This window comes from Neoarius graeffei, chromosome 26, assembly GCF_027579695.1.
Source record: "Neoarius graeffei isolate fNeoGra1 chromosome 26, fNeoGra1.pri, whole genome shotgun sequence".
Taxonomy (NCBI): domain Eukaryota; kingdom Metazoa; phylum Chordata; class Actinopteri; order Siluriformes; family Ariidae; genus Neoarius; species Neoarius graeffei.
Genome location: NC_083594.1, coordinates 42,290,468 through 42,306,019, shown reverse-complemented (window position 1 = coordinate 42,306,019; position 15,552 = coordinate 42,290,468). Strand labels below are relative to the sequence as shown.

The 15,552-nt window shown below is 41.4% G+C and overlaps 1 protein-coding gene across 3 annotated transcripts in view; it reads right to left on the bottom strand.

Annotated features, from left to right (window-relative positions):
• Nucleotides 1–1,442: 1,442 nt before the first annotated feature.
• srgap2 (SLIT-ROBO Rho GTPase activating protein 2) overlaps nucleotides 1,443–15,552 on the bottom strand; it is a 285,919-nt gene continuing 271,809 nt past the window's right edge. For 2 of the 3 annotated variants that reach the window (XM_060910660.1, XM_060910662.1), the window contains 4 exons: nucleotides 14,417–14,615; nucleotides 14,102–14,251; nucleotides 11,601–11,919; nucleotides 1,443–7,606 (listed from right to left, as the gene is read on the bottom strand). In XM_060910660.1, coding sequence (XP_060766643.1) covers nucleotides 7,163–7,606; nucleotides 11,601–11,919; nucleotides 14,102–14,251; nucleotides 14,417–14,615 — 1,112 coding nt within the window. In that variant the 3' untranslated portion in view covers nucleotides 1,443–7,162. The remainder of the gene's footprint in view (nucleotides 7,607–11,600; nucleotides 11,920–14,101; nucleotides 14,252–14,416; nucleotides 14,616–15,552) is intronic. The other variant, XM_060910661.1, reaches the window with a different exon arrangement.

Here is a 15,552-nt window from a genome sequence, read left to right as displayed (position 1 = left end):
TGCCTGGGAAGACCAGATCCTGGCGTGGATGGGACTTTGACTTTTTTTGATTCATATTAAGAATTTACCATTTGCAAGGCGCAAGGGGGGAATATATACTTGATCGGATGTCAGTCCATTGCAAGACACTGTGTATTCATATATTCACATCTAGGGACAGTTTCAAGTTATCACTCTACTTAAAAGCATGTTTTTGGGAGGTGGGAGGAAACCTACCTGTATGTACAACTTCACATTATGCCCAGTATCGAGGTGCCAATGCTACCCACTGTACCACCATGCCTTCATATGAGCTTTGTAGATATGTATTGGGCCTACTTGTGTTTTATATTTATCAGGCTTGTAGTATTCAAGTCCAGGACTCAGACTCGAGTCCGACTCATGCCCTAATTTTAAGGACTTGTGACTTGACTTGGACTTGAGCACTGATGACTCGGATTTGGATTCGGACTCGTAAACTGGAGGTGAGGATTCAGATTTTTTTCTTTAATTTGGTGACATGCCAGGGGCGGCACGGTGGTGTAGTGGTTAGCGCTGTCGCCTCACAGCAAGAAGGTCCAGGTTCGAGCCCCGTGGCCGGCGAGGGCCTTTCTGTGCGGAGTTTGCATGTTTTCCCCGTGTCCGCGTGGGTTTCCTCCGGGTGCTCCGGTTTCCCCCACAGTCCAAAGACATGCAGGTTAGGTTAACTGGTGACTCTAAATTGACTGTAGGTGTGAATGTGAGTGTGAATGGTTGTCTGTGTCTATGTGTCAGCCCTGTGATGACCTGGCGACTTGTCCAGGGTGTACCCCGCCTTTCGCCCGTAGTCAGCTGGGATAGGCTCCAGCTTGCCTATGACCCTGTAGAACAGGATAAAGCGGCTACAGATAATGAGATGAGATGAGATGGTGACATGCCATAAGATTTTTATACCTCCATTAATTTTTATACTAATTTCGTGCAAGAGAATGCCCATTCACCTGTTCATACATTATTGCTCAGGAACAAACTAACGTTAATGGCGCTAAAATGCCTGGAGAGAACGCTCCTAGGATTGTCCGCTTTGCTTTTACAGACTTCTCGTGCAGTGGGAAAAAATGCACTGCTATGTGTTCCATATGTAGAAGAACTATCGAGGAGATGACGGAGACAACCTCAAACTTCAATTGTTTTTTGGCAAGACTCCACCCAGAGAAGGAAGTGACACGCTATGTTCATTGCTCTGTTGATAGCGGGGCTTGTTGACCGATGAACTAGCTTGTGTTAACCCTCTCTCATATTATTTGCCCTGTTGATAGTGGGGCTTGTGTTGGACTTGACTTGAAATTTGCTTTAATGACTTGGACTTGAATACTAGGGACTCGAGACTGGACTCGGACTTGAGGTTTAGTGACTTGACTACAACACTGATATTTATATTAGTTTCATGTTCAAACATAAAAGACTCAGCCAAGTCGGTGACATGTATAGCAAGCGGTTTATTAAAAAAAATGTTTACTACAAGAACTACGCATGGAATTATATAAGGTGTATTTGAGAGTAAACTACTATTGCTATTACTGTACAATCCTGTACCCCTCCCCGTCAAAAAAAGAAAACCAAAGAGAAAGAATGTACCTCTGTAATGTACACCATTGTATATACAAAGTACATCTGAACACAGGTTTCTCTCATTAACAGATACTCGAGTGGACGACTATAAATACCTCTGACAAGACAGTTCATTTTACAGCCTTGTTCCAAATGGACAGGAAATACACAGAACAATAGTTACGATAATGAAAAAAAAGGCAAACCCTCGCTCAATCTGTTCACCAACATACAATGCAGATTCAAGTGCATAATAAGAATCAATTTTAAAATTGCAGACTTGAAAAGATAAAGATTACATGTAAACCAAGACTTTAGCCAACTGCACAGTCAGAAAGTTACACATTAAGACAGAACATCTCACCAAGCACTTTGCATGAGTTAATTATGTGTTGTGTGTGTTAATGCCTTTTTTTTTTCCATTCCAATTTGGTTTCCAGTTGCCTCATGAGGTATTAGGAACAACACAGAGTAAATTTCCAATCATAGCACACGCAGATATACCTAATCACCTGTTAAGACATGTAGAGAATTGCAACACAACACAGGAAAATAACATCTAAAAAGTTTGCCTAGAAAAAATGACTTCTTAAAATTTGCTTCGCTAAACCGCTCATATTTATTCTGGTCTTTTACGTTGGATATTAATGAAGGCTTTCCAGGCATTTTTCACAATTTCCATGCTGTCAAGGCATTAAATAATGTCTTCATCGCCCGGGGGGGGGGGGATCAATCAGCTCCCATGCATGTTTTTTTTCTTCCTGACCTCAAAACACAAAACCAATGTAATTTGTACTCTTGTCCACCACACCAAGGCTTGTACAGTTAGGTCCATATATATTTGGACACTGACACAATTTTTTTTTACCTGTTTACTGAAACATATTCAAGTTATAGTTATATAATGAACATGGACATAAAGTCCAGACTTTCAGCTTTCATTTGAGGGTATCCACGTTAAAATTGGATGAAGGGTTTAGGAGTTTCAGCTCCTCAACATGTGCCACCCTGTTTTTAAAGGGACCAAAAGTAATTGGACAATTGACTCAAAGGCTATTTCATGGGCAGGCGTGGGAAATTCCTTCATTATGTCATTCTCAATTAAGCAGATAAAAGGCCTGGAGTTGATTTGAGGTGTGGTGCTTGCATTTGGAAGTTTTTGCTGTGAAGAAAACATGCGGTCAAAGGAGCTCTCCATGCAGGTGAAACAAGCCATCCTTAAGCTGCGAAAACAGAAAAAAAACCATCTGAGAAATTGCTACAATATTAGGAGTGGCAAAAGCTACAGTTTGGTACATCCTGAGAAAGAAAGAAAGAAAGAAAGAAAGAAAGAAAGAAAGAACTGGTGAACTCATCAATGCAAAAAGACCTGGACACCAACAGAAGTCAATAGTGGTGGATGATCGCAGAATAATTTCCATGGTGAAGAGAAACCCCTTCACAACAGCCAACCAAGTGAACAACACTCTCCAGGAGGTAGGCGTATCAATATCCAAATCTACCATAAAGAGAAGACTGCATGAAAGTAAATACAGAGGGTTCACTGCACGGTGTGAGCCACTCATAAGCCTCAAGAATAAAAAGGCTAGATTGGACTTTGCTAAAAAACATCTAAACAAGCAAGCACAGTTCTGGAAGAACATTCTTTGGACAGATGAAACCAAGATCAACCTCTACAAGAATGATGGAAAGAAAAAAGTATGGTGAAGGCGTGGTACAGCTCATGATCCAAAGCATACCACATCATCTGTAAAACACGGCGGAGGCAGTGTGATGGCTTGGGCATGCATGGCTGCCAGTGGCACTGGGTCACTAGTGTTTATTGATGATGTGACACAGGACAGAAGCAGCCAGATGAATTCTGAGGTATTCAGAGACGTACTGTATGCTCAAATCCAGCCAAATGCAGCCAAACTGATTGGTCGGCGTTTCATAATACAGACGGACAATGACCCAGAACATAAAGCCAAAGCAACCCAGGAGTTTATTAAAGCAAAGAAGTGGAATATTCTTGAATGGCCAAGTCAGTCACCTGATCTCAACCCAATTGAGCATGCGTTTCACTTGTTAAAGACTAAACTTCAGACAGAAAGGTCCACAAACAAACAGCAACTGAAAACCGCTGCAGTAAAGGCCTGGCAGAGCATTAAAAAGGAGGAAACACAGCGTCTGGTGATGTCCATGAGTTCAAGACTTCAGGCAGTCATTGCCAACAAAGGGTTTTCAACCAAGTATTAGAAAAGAACATTTTATTTACAATTATTTAATTTGTCCAATTACTTTTGAGCCCCTGAAATGAAGGGATTGTGTTTAAAAAATGCTTTAGTTCCTCACATTTTTATGCAATCATTTTGTTCAACCCACTGAATTAAAGCTGAAAGTCTGAACTTCAACTGCATCTGAATTGTTTTGTTCACAATTCATTGTGGTAATGTACAGAACCAAAATTAGAAAAATGTTGCCTTTGCCCAAATATTTATGGACCTAACTGTATATCATAAGTAGTCAAGGTGTCTCTTTAAAAAAAAATAATAAAAATCATCTTTAAAAAGTATACATAGACTAAATCTGAAAAAGTGGCTCATATTTTAGATAAAATGTCCTAGTAACCAGTGTTCTCCCCAGAGCACTTTTGCATATCAGGGCTGACACGCTTTAATTTCATGCCAACACGCTATTTTTTTGCTCCGACACTCACTGAAAAATCACGTCACATTCCTACCTTGAGATGTTTGGGACATATTTTCAAGGAAAATCAGTGTTTTGGGCTGGTTTACTGGCATGATGCACTCAGGCAGACCTATGGGAAATCCCCAATCGCAATAAATGCCCTCAATCACTTTGCTGCTGCACTGGTATAATGACGCTTCAGCGTGCAGGCGAGATCGTGGTTTATGGTTTTTGCGTGGTGGGTATACATATCCACATTTCAATCATGCCGAAAAGAGGTGCGAATGGCGCTCAGCGCCCCATAGATTCGTATTTTCGACAGCTAAATGAGAGTAGGACAGAAGAGCCAGAAAGAGAAGAGGAAAGAAGTGAAACCGAAATTGAAGTTTGAAGTATTAAGTAGGCTTAAGTGTAAAGGACTTGAGATTGTGGCATTTGTGCAGTAAATGCAGTCTGTAGGGGGTATTATTTATTAAACTGCAACAGAACTCATTTAAACTTTTGGTTAGTGGTGTTCTGGCAGTGGTTTAGATAATAAAACAGCATTATTATATACTACATTGCTGTCAAATGATGACTGTTGCTCATGTGAACCCCATGCTGCAAACCACAGCATCACAGACCTCCACTTGTTGTAGCGACAGTGCCCATACCACCATAAAATGCTCCTAAAAGTCACCAGATGCCACCAAATGGGCTCCCTTTTTTCAATATTTTCTGCATTTTGAACTGCGGCCACCCAAAAGTTAGGGCTTTATTTTAATTCTGGGGAGAACGCTGGGCACTTAGAGATCTGGGAAATACATAAACATGCAAAAACAGGGTTTTTTGTTGTTGGTGGTGGTTTTTTTTTTCAAAATCTCCAGTCCAAAAATCTTGGGTTGGACCTCATCAACAAGCTTGGGCCTGACAGTATATCTAACAACACTGAACTAAAACATAAAAACTGAGAAGTTGGATTAACCCGATCCCAGTTTGGAGCATGCTCTCAAAACGTCTGCCATTTTGTAACTCTGTATATCCCCAGTCAAATCCTGCAAAGAGATTCAAAAGTTTTCCCAATCTGACGTATAAAGCGTGAATTAATTAATTGCCTCCATTGGGCAGTTTACACTATACATACATATAACCATACATAAACATACTTACAGATACACAATCAGCATTATGCAAACTCAAGGCCAAATAACGGCCCAGGAGAATCGTAAATAAATTCAGGCAATGCAGAAGGAAACCTTTTTTTTTTTTTTTTTCATCAAATACATCACCAAATGTACAAGACATTCCTCAGTTTTGCATTTTTTTTCCAGTTATAATCAATCATAATAATTTCACAGGGTACACACAGAAATACCCTCTGTTCTGCTTGATCATGGGACGTTTGACCAACCGTAGGAGAATATGAAGAGCAGGCTATTAAGAAGAAGTGCTTGTGACTCTGGTATAAGAATGGAAGGGTTTGAGAAGCAGCACATCTTTGCCTTATGCACCATGCAATCATGTGATAGTTTTAAGATTCACGATACGAGTATAGAGTCCAAGCTGGGAGGTATAAAGGCAAAATAGTTCACCATATTACTAAGACATAAGCTCCGTTGGCAAAAATGAGTTGCATGGATCTTTTTTTCTCTCTAATACTTGGTTACGTCCCAATAACAGTGCTAACCCTGTCAGGGAAGGATGCCACCAGTGTCTTGACTGGTGTGCAATTCAGGTCGAGTTTGCCATTTCACTTGCTGTTCCAAATAACCCGACAATTTTATCCGTTTGTTTACCGAGACATTGAATCAGATATCTAATTCGTCCACTCAGAGATATTTTTGTCGCATGCAGACTGATTGATCGTGTGACACCGATGAGTTACATGCATCAGCAGTTAAGTGGATGTTTGGCCACTTTTGCACAGAATTTTCACCACTCTATGTAATGGCATGTGATTTTGGAGGGAATGTAGGACTAAACATGAACTAGCAATTTTTTCCCCTCCAATATGGATCCCAAGCACCAGTAAGAAAACTAGCAAACGTTCAGTGCTGTTCTTGTACAATAAGGTAAAAAATTCTCTCTCTCTTTTTTTTTTTTTTTTTACTGAGAGCTTGTCAGGTGCTTGTGGATAACTGTTTAATAATTGTTCATGACTAACAGGCTATACTTATACATCACAACTGCTGATTAGTTTGTAGAAAAGTTAATGCTAACGGTTATTGTTAAGAAAGTAGCTGTGTATTACTGTTTCACAGAAAGTGGTACAAGCAAGTCGCCATGCTGGAATTCCTACCGAGAAGAAGTACTGAAGCTTTTGGGCTTTATCCTGAATTACAAACATAGGTACTGTATATCCAATGTGAGGAGGGTACAAGCCAACATCGCTTATCCTGACAAAAACATGGACACGATCTCAGTACTTAAAAAAGCTGCATATAAATACACAGATACATTTTTCCACCGCAATGCTATGGAGTTCGTAGTAGAGTATTATAAAGTTCAGTTTCCATCATGGCACACGTAATGTCCAGCTCTCTCAAGAGTAAGTATTTAAGTAAAAAGTGAAAGAGAGAGAGAGAGAGAGAGAGAAAGGAAGAGTTATTCACAGCTACATACATTTCCAAAATAATCCAATCCAATTCACAACCCTTTAAAAAAAATCATTAAACCTAGATTATAAAGAGGGATTGAGAGTGTTCACGTCCTAGCCAGAATTCTTTACTTGGGTTTCAACAGTGCTGAAAAATCCCACCATGTGCATGTGGACCACACACAGACAATACACACACTCACATCCACACACTGTATTTCAGAATTGAGGTTACTGTCTATAATGAAGGAATTAAAAAGAGGTTAGTTATTTATCCCTCCACTGACAAGCAGGATCAAACAGTGGCTGGATTTTGGAATCACAATAAAGCAAGGTTTTATGGATTTCTCAAGCTGGGCAGGATTTATCGGTAGGTGGAGGAGGTGGCGGGGGAGACGGAGGGATACTAGTGGTGCTGCTGGAGCTGCTACTTTTAGGGAAGACTGCAGGTTTGGGTCTGGTGGCGGGCGGCCGGTTATCTCGGAAAGTGGAAGTGGAAGGAGAGAGTGCAGTGGCCGTCATTCCTGAGGACAGAGGGCTCTTAGGTGCTGGGCTCTTGACCGGGCGTGAGGCGGAGGGCACGTCGCTAGCTGAGCTGGAACTGCGCTGGAGCGGGCACTGGAGCGAGTGCTGGAGTGGGCGGGAGTGCAGCGGGCTGGATGGCTCGGAAGCTCCACCGCTCTTCAGCTGCTCCAGCGTGTCGAGAACGACGTCGGGTGCCGGTTTCACACTGCTCTTCTTGTCCAGATCCTGCAGCTCGCTCAGCGCCGTACTCATGGTCGCCTGGATTTCCTGAGGCACAGAGGAAAACGCATTAGAATAGAAAAAAAAAAAAGAGTATGTGAGCAGGATAGAGAATGAAAAAGAGAAAAGATAAGAGTAACTATAATTAATGATAAGCTAATGATAGTGATAGTAAACTAGCTATAAATATAAGTAAGGTAGGTGTTATTGCTAGTGAGCTCCCTAAACGGATTAAAGTCAGCTAGAAATTAATGCCAGTAAGACAGCTAAAGATAGCCAAGTTAGCTAGAAGTTAATGCTTGTAAGCGCTAAAGATAACCAAATCAGATAGAAATGAATGCTACTAAGATAGCTAAAGAAAACCAAGTCAGCTATAAGTTAATGCTAGTAAGATAGCTAATCAAGTTAGCTATGAGTTAATGCTAATAAGATGGCTAAAGATAACCAAGTCAGCTAGAAGTTAATGCTAGTAAAATAGCTAAAGATAATGAAGTTAGCTAGAAGTTAATGCTAATAAGATAGCTAAAGATAGCCAAGTTAGCTAGAAGTTAATGCTTGTAAGAGCTAAAGATAACCAAACCAGCTAGAAATTAATGCTAATAAGATAGCTAAAGATAGCCAAGTCAGCTAGAAGTTAATGCTATCAGGATAGCTAAAGATAACCAAGTCAGCTAGAAGTTAGTGCTATCAGGATAGCTAAAGATAACCAAGTCAGCTAGAAGTTAGTGTTATCGGGATAGCTAAAGATAGCCAAGTTAGCCAGAAGTTAATGCTAATAAGATAGCTAAAGAAAATGAAGTTAGCGAGGAATTAATGCTAATAAGCTAGCTAAAGATAACCACGTTAGCTATAATTTAATGCTCGTAAAATAGCTAAAGAAAACCAAGTTAGCTATAATTTAATGCTCGTAAAATAGCTAAAGAAAACCAAGTTAGCTAGAAATTAATGCTAATAAGATAGCTAAAGATAACCAAATCAGCTAGAAGTTAATGCTAGTACAATAGCTAAAGATAATGAAGTTAGCTAGACGTTAATGCTAATAAGATAGCTAAAGATTATCAAATTAGCTAGAAGTTAATGCTTGTTAGAGCTAAAGATAACCAAATCAGCTAGAAATTAATGCTAATAAGATAGCTAAAGAAAACCAAGTTAGCTAGAAATTAATGCGAATAAGATAGCTAAAGATAACCAAATCAGCTAGACTTTAATGCTAGTACAATAGCTAAAGATAATGAAGTTAGCTCGACGTTAATGCTAATAAGATAGCTAAAGATTATCAAATTAGCTAGAAGTTAATGCTTGTTAGAGCTAAAGATAACCAAATCAGCTAGAAATTAATGCTAATAAGATAGCTAAAGAAAACCAAGTTAGCTAGAAATTAATGCGAATAAGATAGCTAAAGATAACCAAATCAGCTAGACTTTAATGCTAGTACAATAGCTAAAGATAATGAAGTTAGCTCGACGTTAATGCTAATAAGATAGCTAAAAATTGTCAAGTTAGCTAGAAGTTAATGTTTGTAAGAGCTAAAGATAACCAAATCAGCTAAAAACTAATGCTAATAAGATAGCTAAAGATAACCAAGTTAGCTAGAATTTGATGCTAGTAAAATAGCTAAAGAAAACCAAGTTAGCTAGAAATGAATGCTAATAGGATAGCTAAAGATAAAGTTAGCTAGAAGTTAATGCTAGTAAGACAGCTAAACAGCGATAATGTAGGATGGAGTGGAAAGAGATGTGAGACAGGAAGAGAAAGTAAAAAACAAACAGAAAAGAGAAAAACTGACAGGAACAGAAGAAAAAAAAGAACATAACGGTATTACAAAGTGGTAGAAGATGATATCTTGCTGTTCTGACTGGCTGGATGTTGGCAGTTCACATTATTTGTACTTTTTTCCCCCACTTTTATAAAGAGACTATTGGCGCCACAGAGACCACTTCCCAAAAAATGTTCTAACGTACAAATTGTTGATCTTTAGATGTTACCTGTTGTCACTTCCCCACTGCCTAAAGCTTCAGTGTACTATAGATATTAATCATAGCTTTTGGCCAATATCATACACCTGTTTCTTCAGAAAGACTCCCTGTACACTGCTTTCATACCCAGCCCAAGTCCATTATGGAGTCCACATGGAGTCTCATATAAAAGCTGTACTCCAGCCAGACGCCTCCCTGAGCTTCATCCAGCATGAGACCACTCCAAATGAATTGCTGCCTTGAGCTGGATCAATCACGTGCCTCCAGCCGGCCGTGAAATTACTCCACAAATGCAAGTCCATCTTAAAGGAAAGTTGCCACAGGGAGCAAAGGCTGTGGACTATATATATATGCCGTCAGAGACCAACAATAAAATCATGTATAGTGTTCACTTATAGGAGTTCCATCTATCAGGGCTGGCAATAACAGTTAAAACTGCCTATTATGATGGAACTTTCTGTTCCTGAAACTCAAAGAGGGTGAGGTAGTAAAGTACAATAGGACTTCCTACTGCAGGAGACTCACACACAGCAAAATCCCCAGTGTTGAATTAACACCCAGAGTGTTGATTTAACACCCTACTGTGTTTATATAGGTCCAATTGGACACAAATTAACTCTGAAAGTGTTAATTCAACACTGAGGAATTTGCTGTGCACCCGTCGCTGTGGGTGGGCCATTGGGGGCAGTGCCCACCCACCAATATGCGTGGGCCCGCCCAAGCCAGATCACAATCACAGATCTCAAATAAATAAATAGATAAATCTCATCTCATCTCATTATCTCTAGCCGCTTTATCCTTCTACAGGGTCGCAGGCAAGCTGGAGCCTATCCCAGCTGACTACGGGCGAAAGGCGGGGTACACCCTGGACAAGTCGCCAGGTCATCACAGGGCTGACACATAGACACAGACAACCATTCACACTCACGGTCAATTTAGAGTCACCAGTTAACCTAACCTGCATGTCTTTGGACTGTGGGGGAAACCGGAGCACCCGGAGGAAACCCACGCGGACACGGGGAGAACATGCAAACTCCGCACAGAAAGGCCCTCGCCGGCCCCGGGGCTCGAACCCAGGACCTTCTTGCTGTGAGGCGACAGCGCTAACCACTACACCACCGTGCCGCCTAAATAGATAAATAAAATCCTAATTTAATTTTATTGTACTCGCTTTGGGTTAAAACTTCCAGTGTTGCATAATTGCTAAGACATTAAACATATTAAAACCATGTGAGTTTGTTGGAAAGTTTGGCTACGTAATTACGTCAGTCAGTGTTGCCAAGCAACAATCAGTTACCCGCATTTTTGGGTGGAAAATGAAGCGCGAGTTTGTCAGCAGACAGCAGCTAGTTTCCGTGCTTTCTTAAATATGGATATACGTAATTGGTTCAAAACCCCAACACCGGCAACTTCGGATAAACCAACACATGATGTCGTTGGCAAAGAAGACCATGGATGGCAATGGCAATTGGTAGCTACCCCTCTGTTGGTTGCTTTGAAATGCACCCGCCGTGGTGTTTTTTTGTTTAGTTTGAGATGTTGCTTGTCATCTAATATGTCATGTGCACACTCAGTTAATTGTTGTTGGTGTGTGTGCGTGCGTGCGTGTGTGTGTAATGGCAATTGGTAGCTACCCCTCTTGGTTGCTTTGAAATGCACCTGCCGTGGCTTTTTTTTTTTTAGTTTGAGATGCTGCTTGTGATCTAATACGTTATGTGTACTTGTTGTGTGCGTGCGTGTGTGCGAGAGAGAGAGGGGACTGATGTTGCAGGCTGTTGCTGGTCCGGTCATGTTTGCTGTTGGTTATGTTTAATGTGATGATTACTGTGCGGGATTAGGGCTGCCCGAATAGTGTGCAAAAATAAGCTAATAATAGTGGTGCCCCCCTGGTGGATTTCATAAGCCCCCCTTAAGACTGAGATCTCGCGACGGGACTGATGAGACTGCTCGAGCTTCCTCTAATCATTTCGCACCCTGAAACCCTGAAGAATTGAGAGATTTTGTGTATTTGAAACTAAAGACAGTAAAGACAGCAGTTGGAAATGGAAGCTGATGAACTGTCTCACCTGTGAGCTGTGCTCAACCTGCGAGAACACTTCGGGATCAAAAGGTCGATGGTTGCTAAAACTTTTGGAGCGTCCAGCAGGGGTGCCTCTGCGGAACTGAGGGCTCTCCACCTTGGCTTTGAGGGATGAGTGGCGGGTGATGGAGTTCAGGACGCTGTGGGCACTCAGTGGCCGCTTGTCTGCGCTTTCTTTGGGCAGTGCAGTTGCAGGTAACGAAGTGCCTCTCAGACCTCCCGCGGGTACGGACGAACCCTCACCAGTGCCTTCTATCGGCCGGAACGTTCTCCGGATTCCACTCGTTTCTGGACGCTTCCTCATTCTGTTACAGATAGGGACAAAGCAGTTTTTTTTTTAAAATTCCCTTCTACAGCTTATGACAAGGATTACCATTTACCAAAGCTATGACAATTCATCAACCAGTGTTGTAGTCGAGTCACTAAACCGAGTCCAGTCTCGAGTCCCCAGTGTTCAAGTCCAAGTCATTTAAAAAAATTTTCGAATCGAGTCCACTACTGATCCGAGTTGAGTCCAACACTCCAACCGCACCATTTGACGGTGGCGGTTTTAGCGCCATTAACATTAGTTTGTTCCTGAACAGGTGAATGTGCATTCTCTTTGTCAGGGAGTGTGAAGTGTTCTGTCAGAGACGGTTGGGAGACGGATGTAAGTGCAGAAGGTGTGTTTATTAATACAAGTGAAGACACGCAAACAATCCAGAACGGCAGGCAAAATCGTAAAACGGTGAAACAGGCAATAGGTCGAGCAAGGCACAAACAGGCTAGCGTAGACTTTGCAGAATCAAAGACGAGAAACAGGAAATCAGGGATCAGGAAACCAAACAAGGAAATAAGGCTCGGTAATGTGTCAGCAATGCAACTCAATACTTCGCAAATAAGTAAGTGTGATTTCACAGTTTTTATATAGGCACGCTGATTGCACCTTAATCCTGTGCAGGTGCGAGTCCGCTTGGCATGCGCGCTGTCTGGAGCACGTGCCAAGGCGTGCAGGTGTGACACTCTTGCACGAAATTAGTACAAAAATTAATGTAGATATAAATATCTTATGCCAAATTATTATGGCATCTCATCTCATTATCTCCAGCTGCTTTATCCTGTTCTACAGGGTCGCAGGCAAGCTGGAGCCTATCCCAGCTGACTACGGGCGAAAGGCGGGGTACACCCTGGACAAGTCGCCAGGTCATCACAGGGCTGACACATAGACACAGACAACCATTCACACTCTCATTCACACCTACGGTCAATTTAGAGTCACCAGTTAACCTAACCTGCATGTCTTTGGACTGTGGGGGAAACCGGAGCACCCGGAGGAAACCCATGCGGACACGGGGAGAACATGCAAACTCCGCACAGAAAGGCCCTCGCCGGCCACGGGGCTCGAACCCGGACCTTCTTGCTGTGAGGCGACAACGCTAACCACTACACCACCGTGCCGCCCCATTTGTTACAGAAAACAAAGAAAATATCCAAGTCCTCGTCTCCAATTTACGAGTCTGAGTGCAGTTAATGCACGAGTCCGAGTCAAGTCACAAGTCCTTAAAATTAGGGCATAAGTCAGACTTGAGTCCGAGTCCTGGACTCGAGTACGACAAGCCTGCAATTCATCAATACATTCAGGCTCCTGTTCAGTCTAATATCCAATGGCAAATCGGTTCTCCTACAGAGATGATGGTGTAGTATTGATTTGGGGTCAGCCGTTATACTGTAGCAGTATTGACCTTTACAATATTGATCACGTTTACTGTTTTGGTAAATAAAGCCATATACACTACCGTTCAAAAGTTTGGGGTCACCCAGACAATTTTGTGTTTTCCATGAAAAGTCACACTTTTATTTCCCACCATAAGTTGTAAAATGAATAGAAAATATAGTCGAGACATTTTTCTGGCCATTTTGAGCATTTAATCGACCCCACAAATGTGATGCTCCAGAAACTCAATCTGCTCAAAGGAAGGTCAGTTTTATAGCTTCTCTAAAGAGCTCAACTGTTTTCAGCTGTGCTAACATGATTGTACAAGGGTTTTCTAATCATCCATTAGCCTTCTGAGGCAATGAGCAAACACATTGTACCATTAGAACACTGGAGTGAGAGTTGCTGGAAATGGGCCTCTATACACCTATGGAGATATTGCACCAAAAACCAGACATTTGCAGCTAGAATAGTCATTTAGCACATTAGCAATGTATAGAGTGGATTTCTGATTAGTTTAAAGTGATCTTCATTGAAAAGAACAGTGCTTTTCTTTCAAAAATAAGGACATTTCAAAGTGACCTCAAACTTTTGAACAGTAGTGTACGTATTGGAGCTAATAACTACACTTTATCGCAGCCAAAATACAAGCAGGTTGTACTTTAAGCATGTGAATAAATTCTGTTTTCATACTTTTTAATATAGTTCAATAATTCATAATCACAATGTTCAAAATCACACTATCCCACACACACATGCACACAAACTGTGTTTATAAAGAACTGAGAACTCACTTGTTGAGGTTGGCCAGATAGATATCAGCTACATGGCCTCCAATGGGAGAGCTGGCACTGCCTCTAGTAGACACTTTCTCCTCTGTTCCCTCAAGGGGTGCCTCTAGGTCAGCTTTCGGACTGCCTCGACCTGTGTAACCACCATCCGTGCTGGGAGAGCAACATGTTCAATGTCATTTCAGACCGTATAATAAATTAAAGTATCTCTTCTGTATATAACTCGATGCATTATGCTGAAGTTCTACTACTGTTGAACATAACTAAATAGCTTTCAGGTAACATTGACCCAAAAACAGATCGAAAAGGAGTTATTACATGTCCTGGAGCACGATGTACTGGTGGGGCACGAGGCCGTCGACGCCGTTGTGTCGTCCCTCCCACCAGTCGTCAGAAGCACGGTGGTACAGCAGCAGCGAGGCGCCCTTCTTGAACGAGAGCTCACGGTTGTTACGGCCTGAGTAGTCAAAGCGTGCGATGGCCTCGATGGGGTCCGACTCTGAAACGTTCAACGAGCCTGGGTGTCAGATGCCAGAGATGCATTGCCAGGAGAAGACGGAGGAAGAAAGGCGAGGAAATGAGCAAGAAGGGGAGATGGAGAAAGGGAAAGGGAGGATTATTGCTCACGAAGCCAGGCAGGTTAGAGCACATCCTTCATCAGTAGGCAAGTTGCTGTAGCCATGCAAATTATTAGACAGTCTGGAAAAAGCATTTCAACAATAAAGCAGACACGGGAATACTTGCAAAGAGCACACAGAAAGCAAAATTCTATCCTTGTTTATGGATTAAACAATTTCTAATAAGATAACAGGTGTGAGAGCATGTTTAACAACAAGACAGACAGGAATATTTGAAAAAGTGTCAATACAGAAAGCAAAATTCTGTTAAATTATAGTTATAATTAAAGTTTCTTTCAAAACACTATTTACATAGCAACTGTTCAAACTGAAAAACAGCTAAAGTTGCTTCATAATTAAAGAATAAAAGATTTCAATTGAAAACATAATGTTACTTTAAAGATAGACTGCCTTTCAGATTTTTCAAGTGTCAAAAGTTTCAAAAGAATTTTCCCTGACTATTTTTGTTTAGTGGATCGAAAGCTACTAAATTCAAATCACAGACTTCCAATTTTATTCCTTTTTTGAAAAAAAAATAGAACAATTAAATTATCCGCCATTTTTTCCTGCTTCACCATGACCCAATTGAAGATACTACATCATGCATTACGTGGTGGGCTTTCTCCGTTCGCGCAAGGCATTGTGGTTTACAAATTTGAAACAGGAGAGAAAAATGGAGGACATGAGTGGGCGAATGAAACGTGAAAGACCGACTACAGTAACGGAAAGAAAGCGAGAAGAAATATATGTTATTTACCAGCTGGGAGGTCCATATCGTGAAATACCGTGACCGAGGTCTTGAAAGTACTGAGCGAGGCCCTCTGGGCCGAGGTCAGT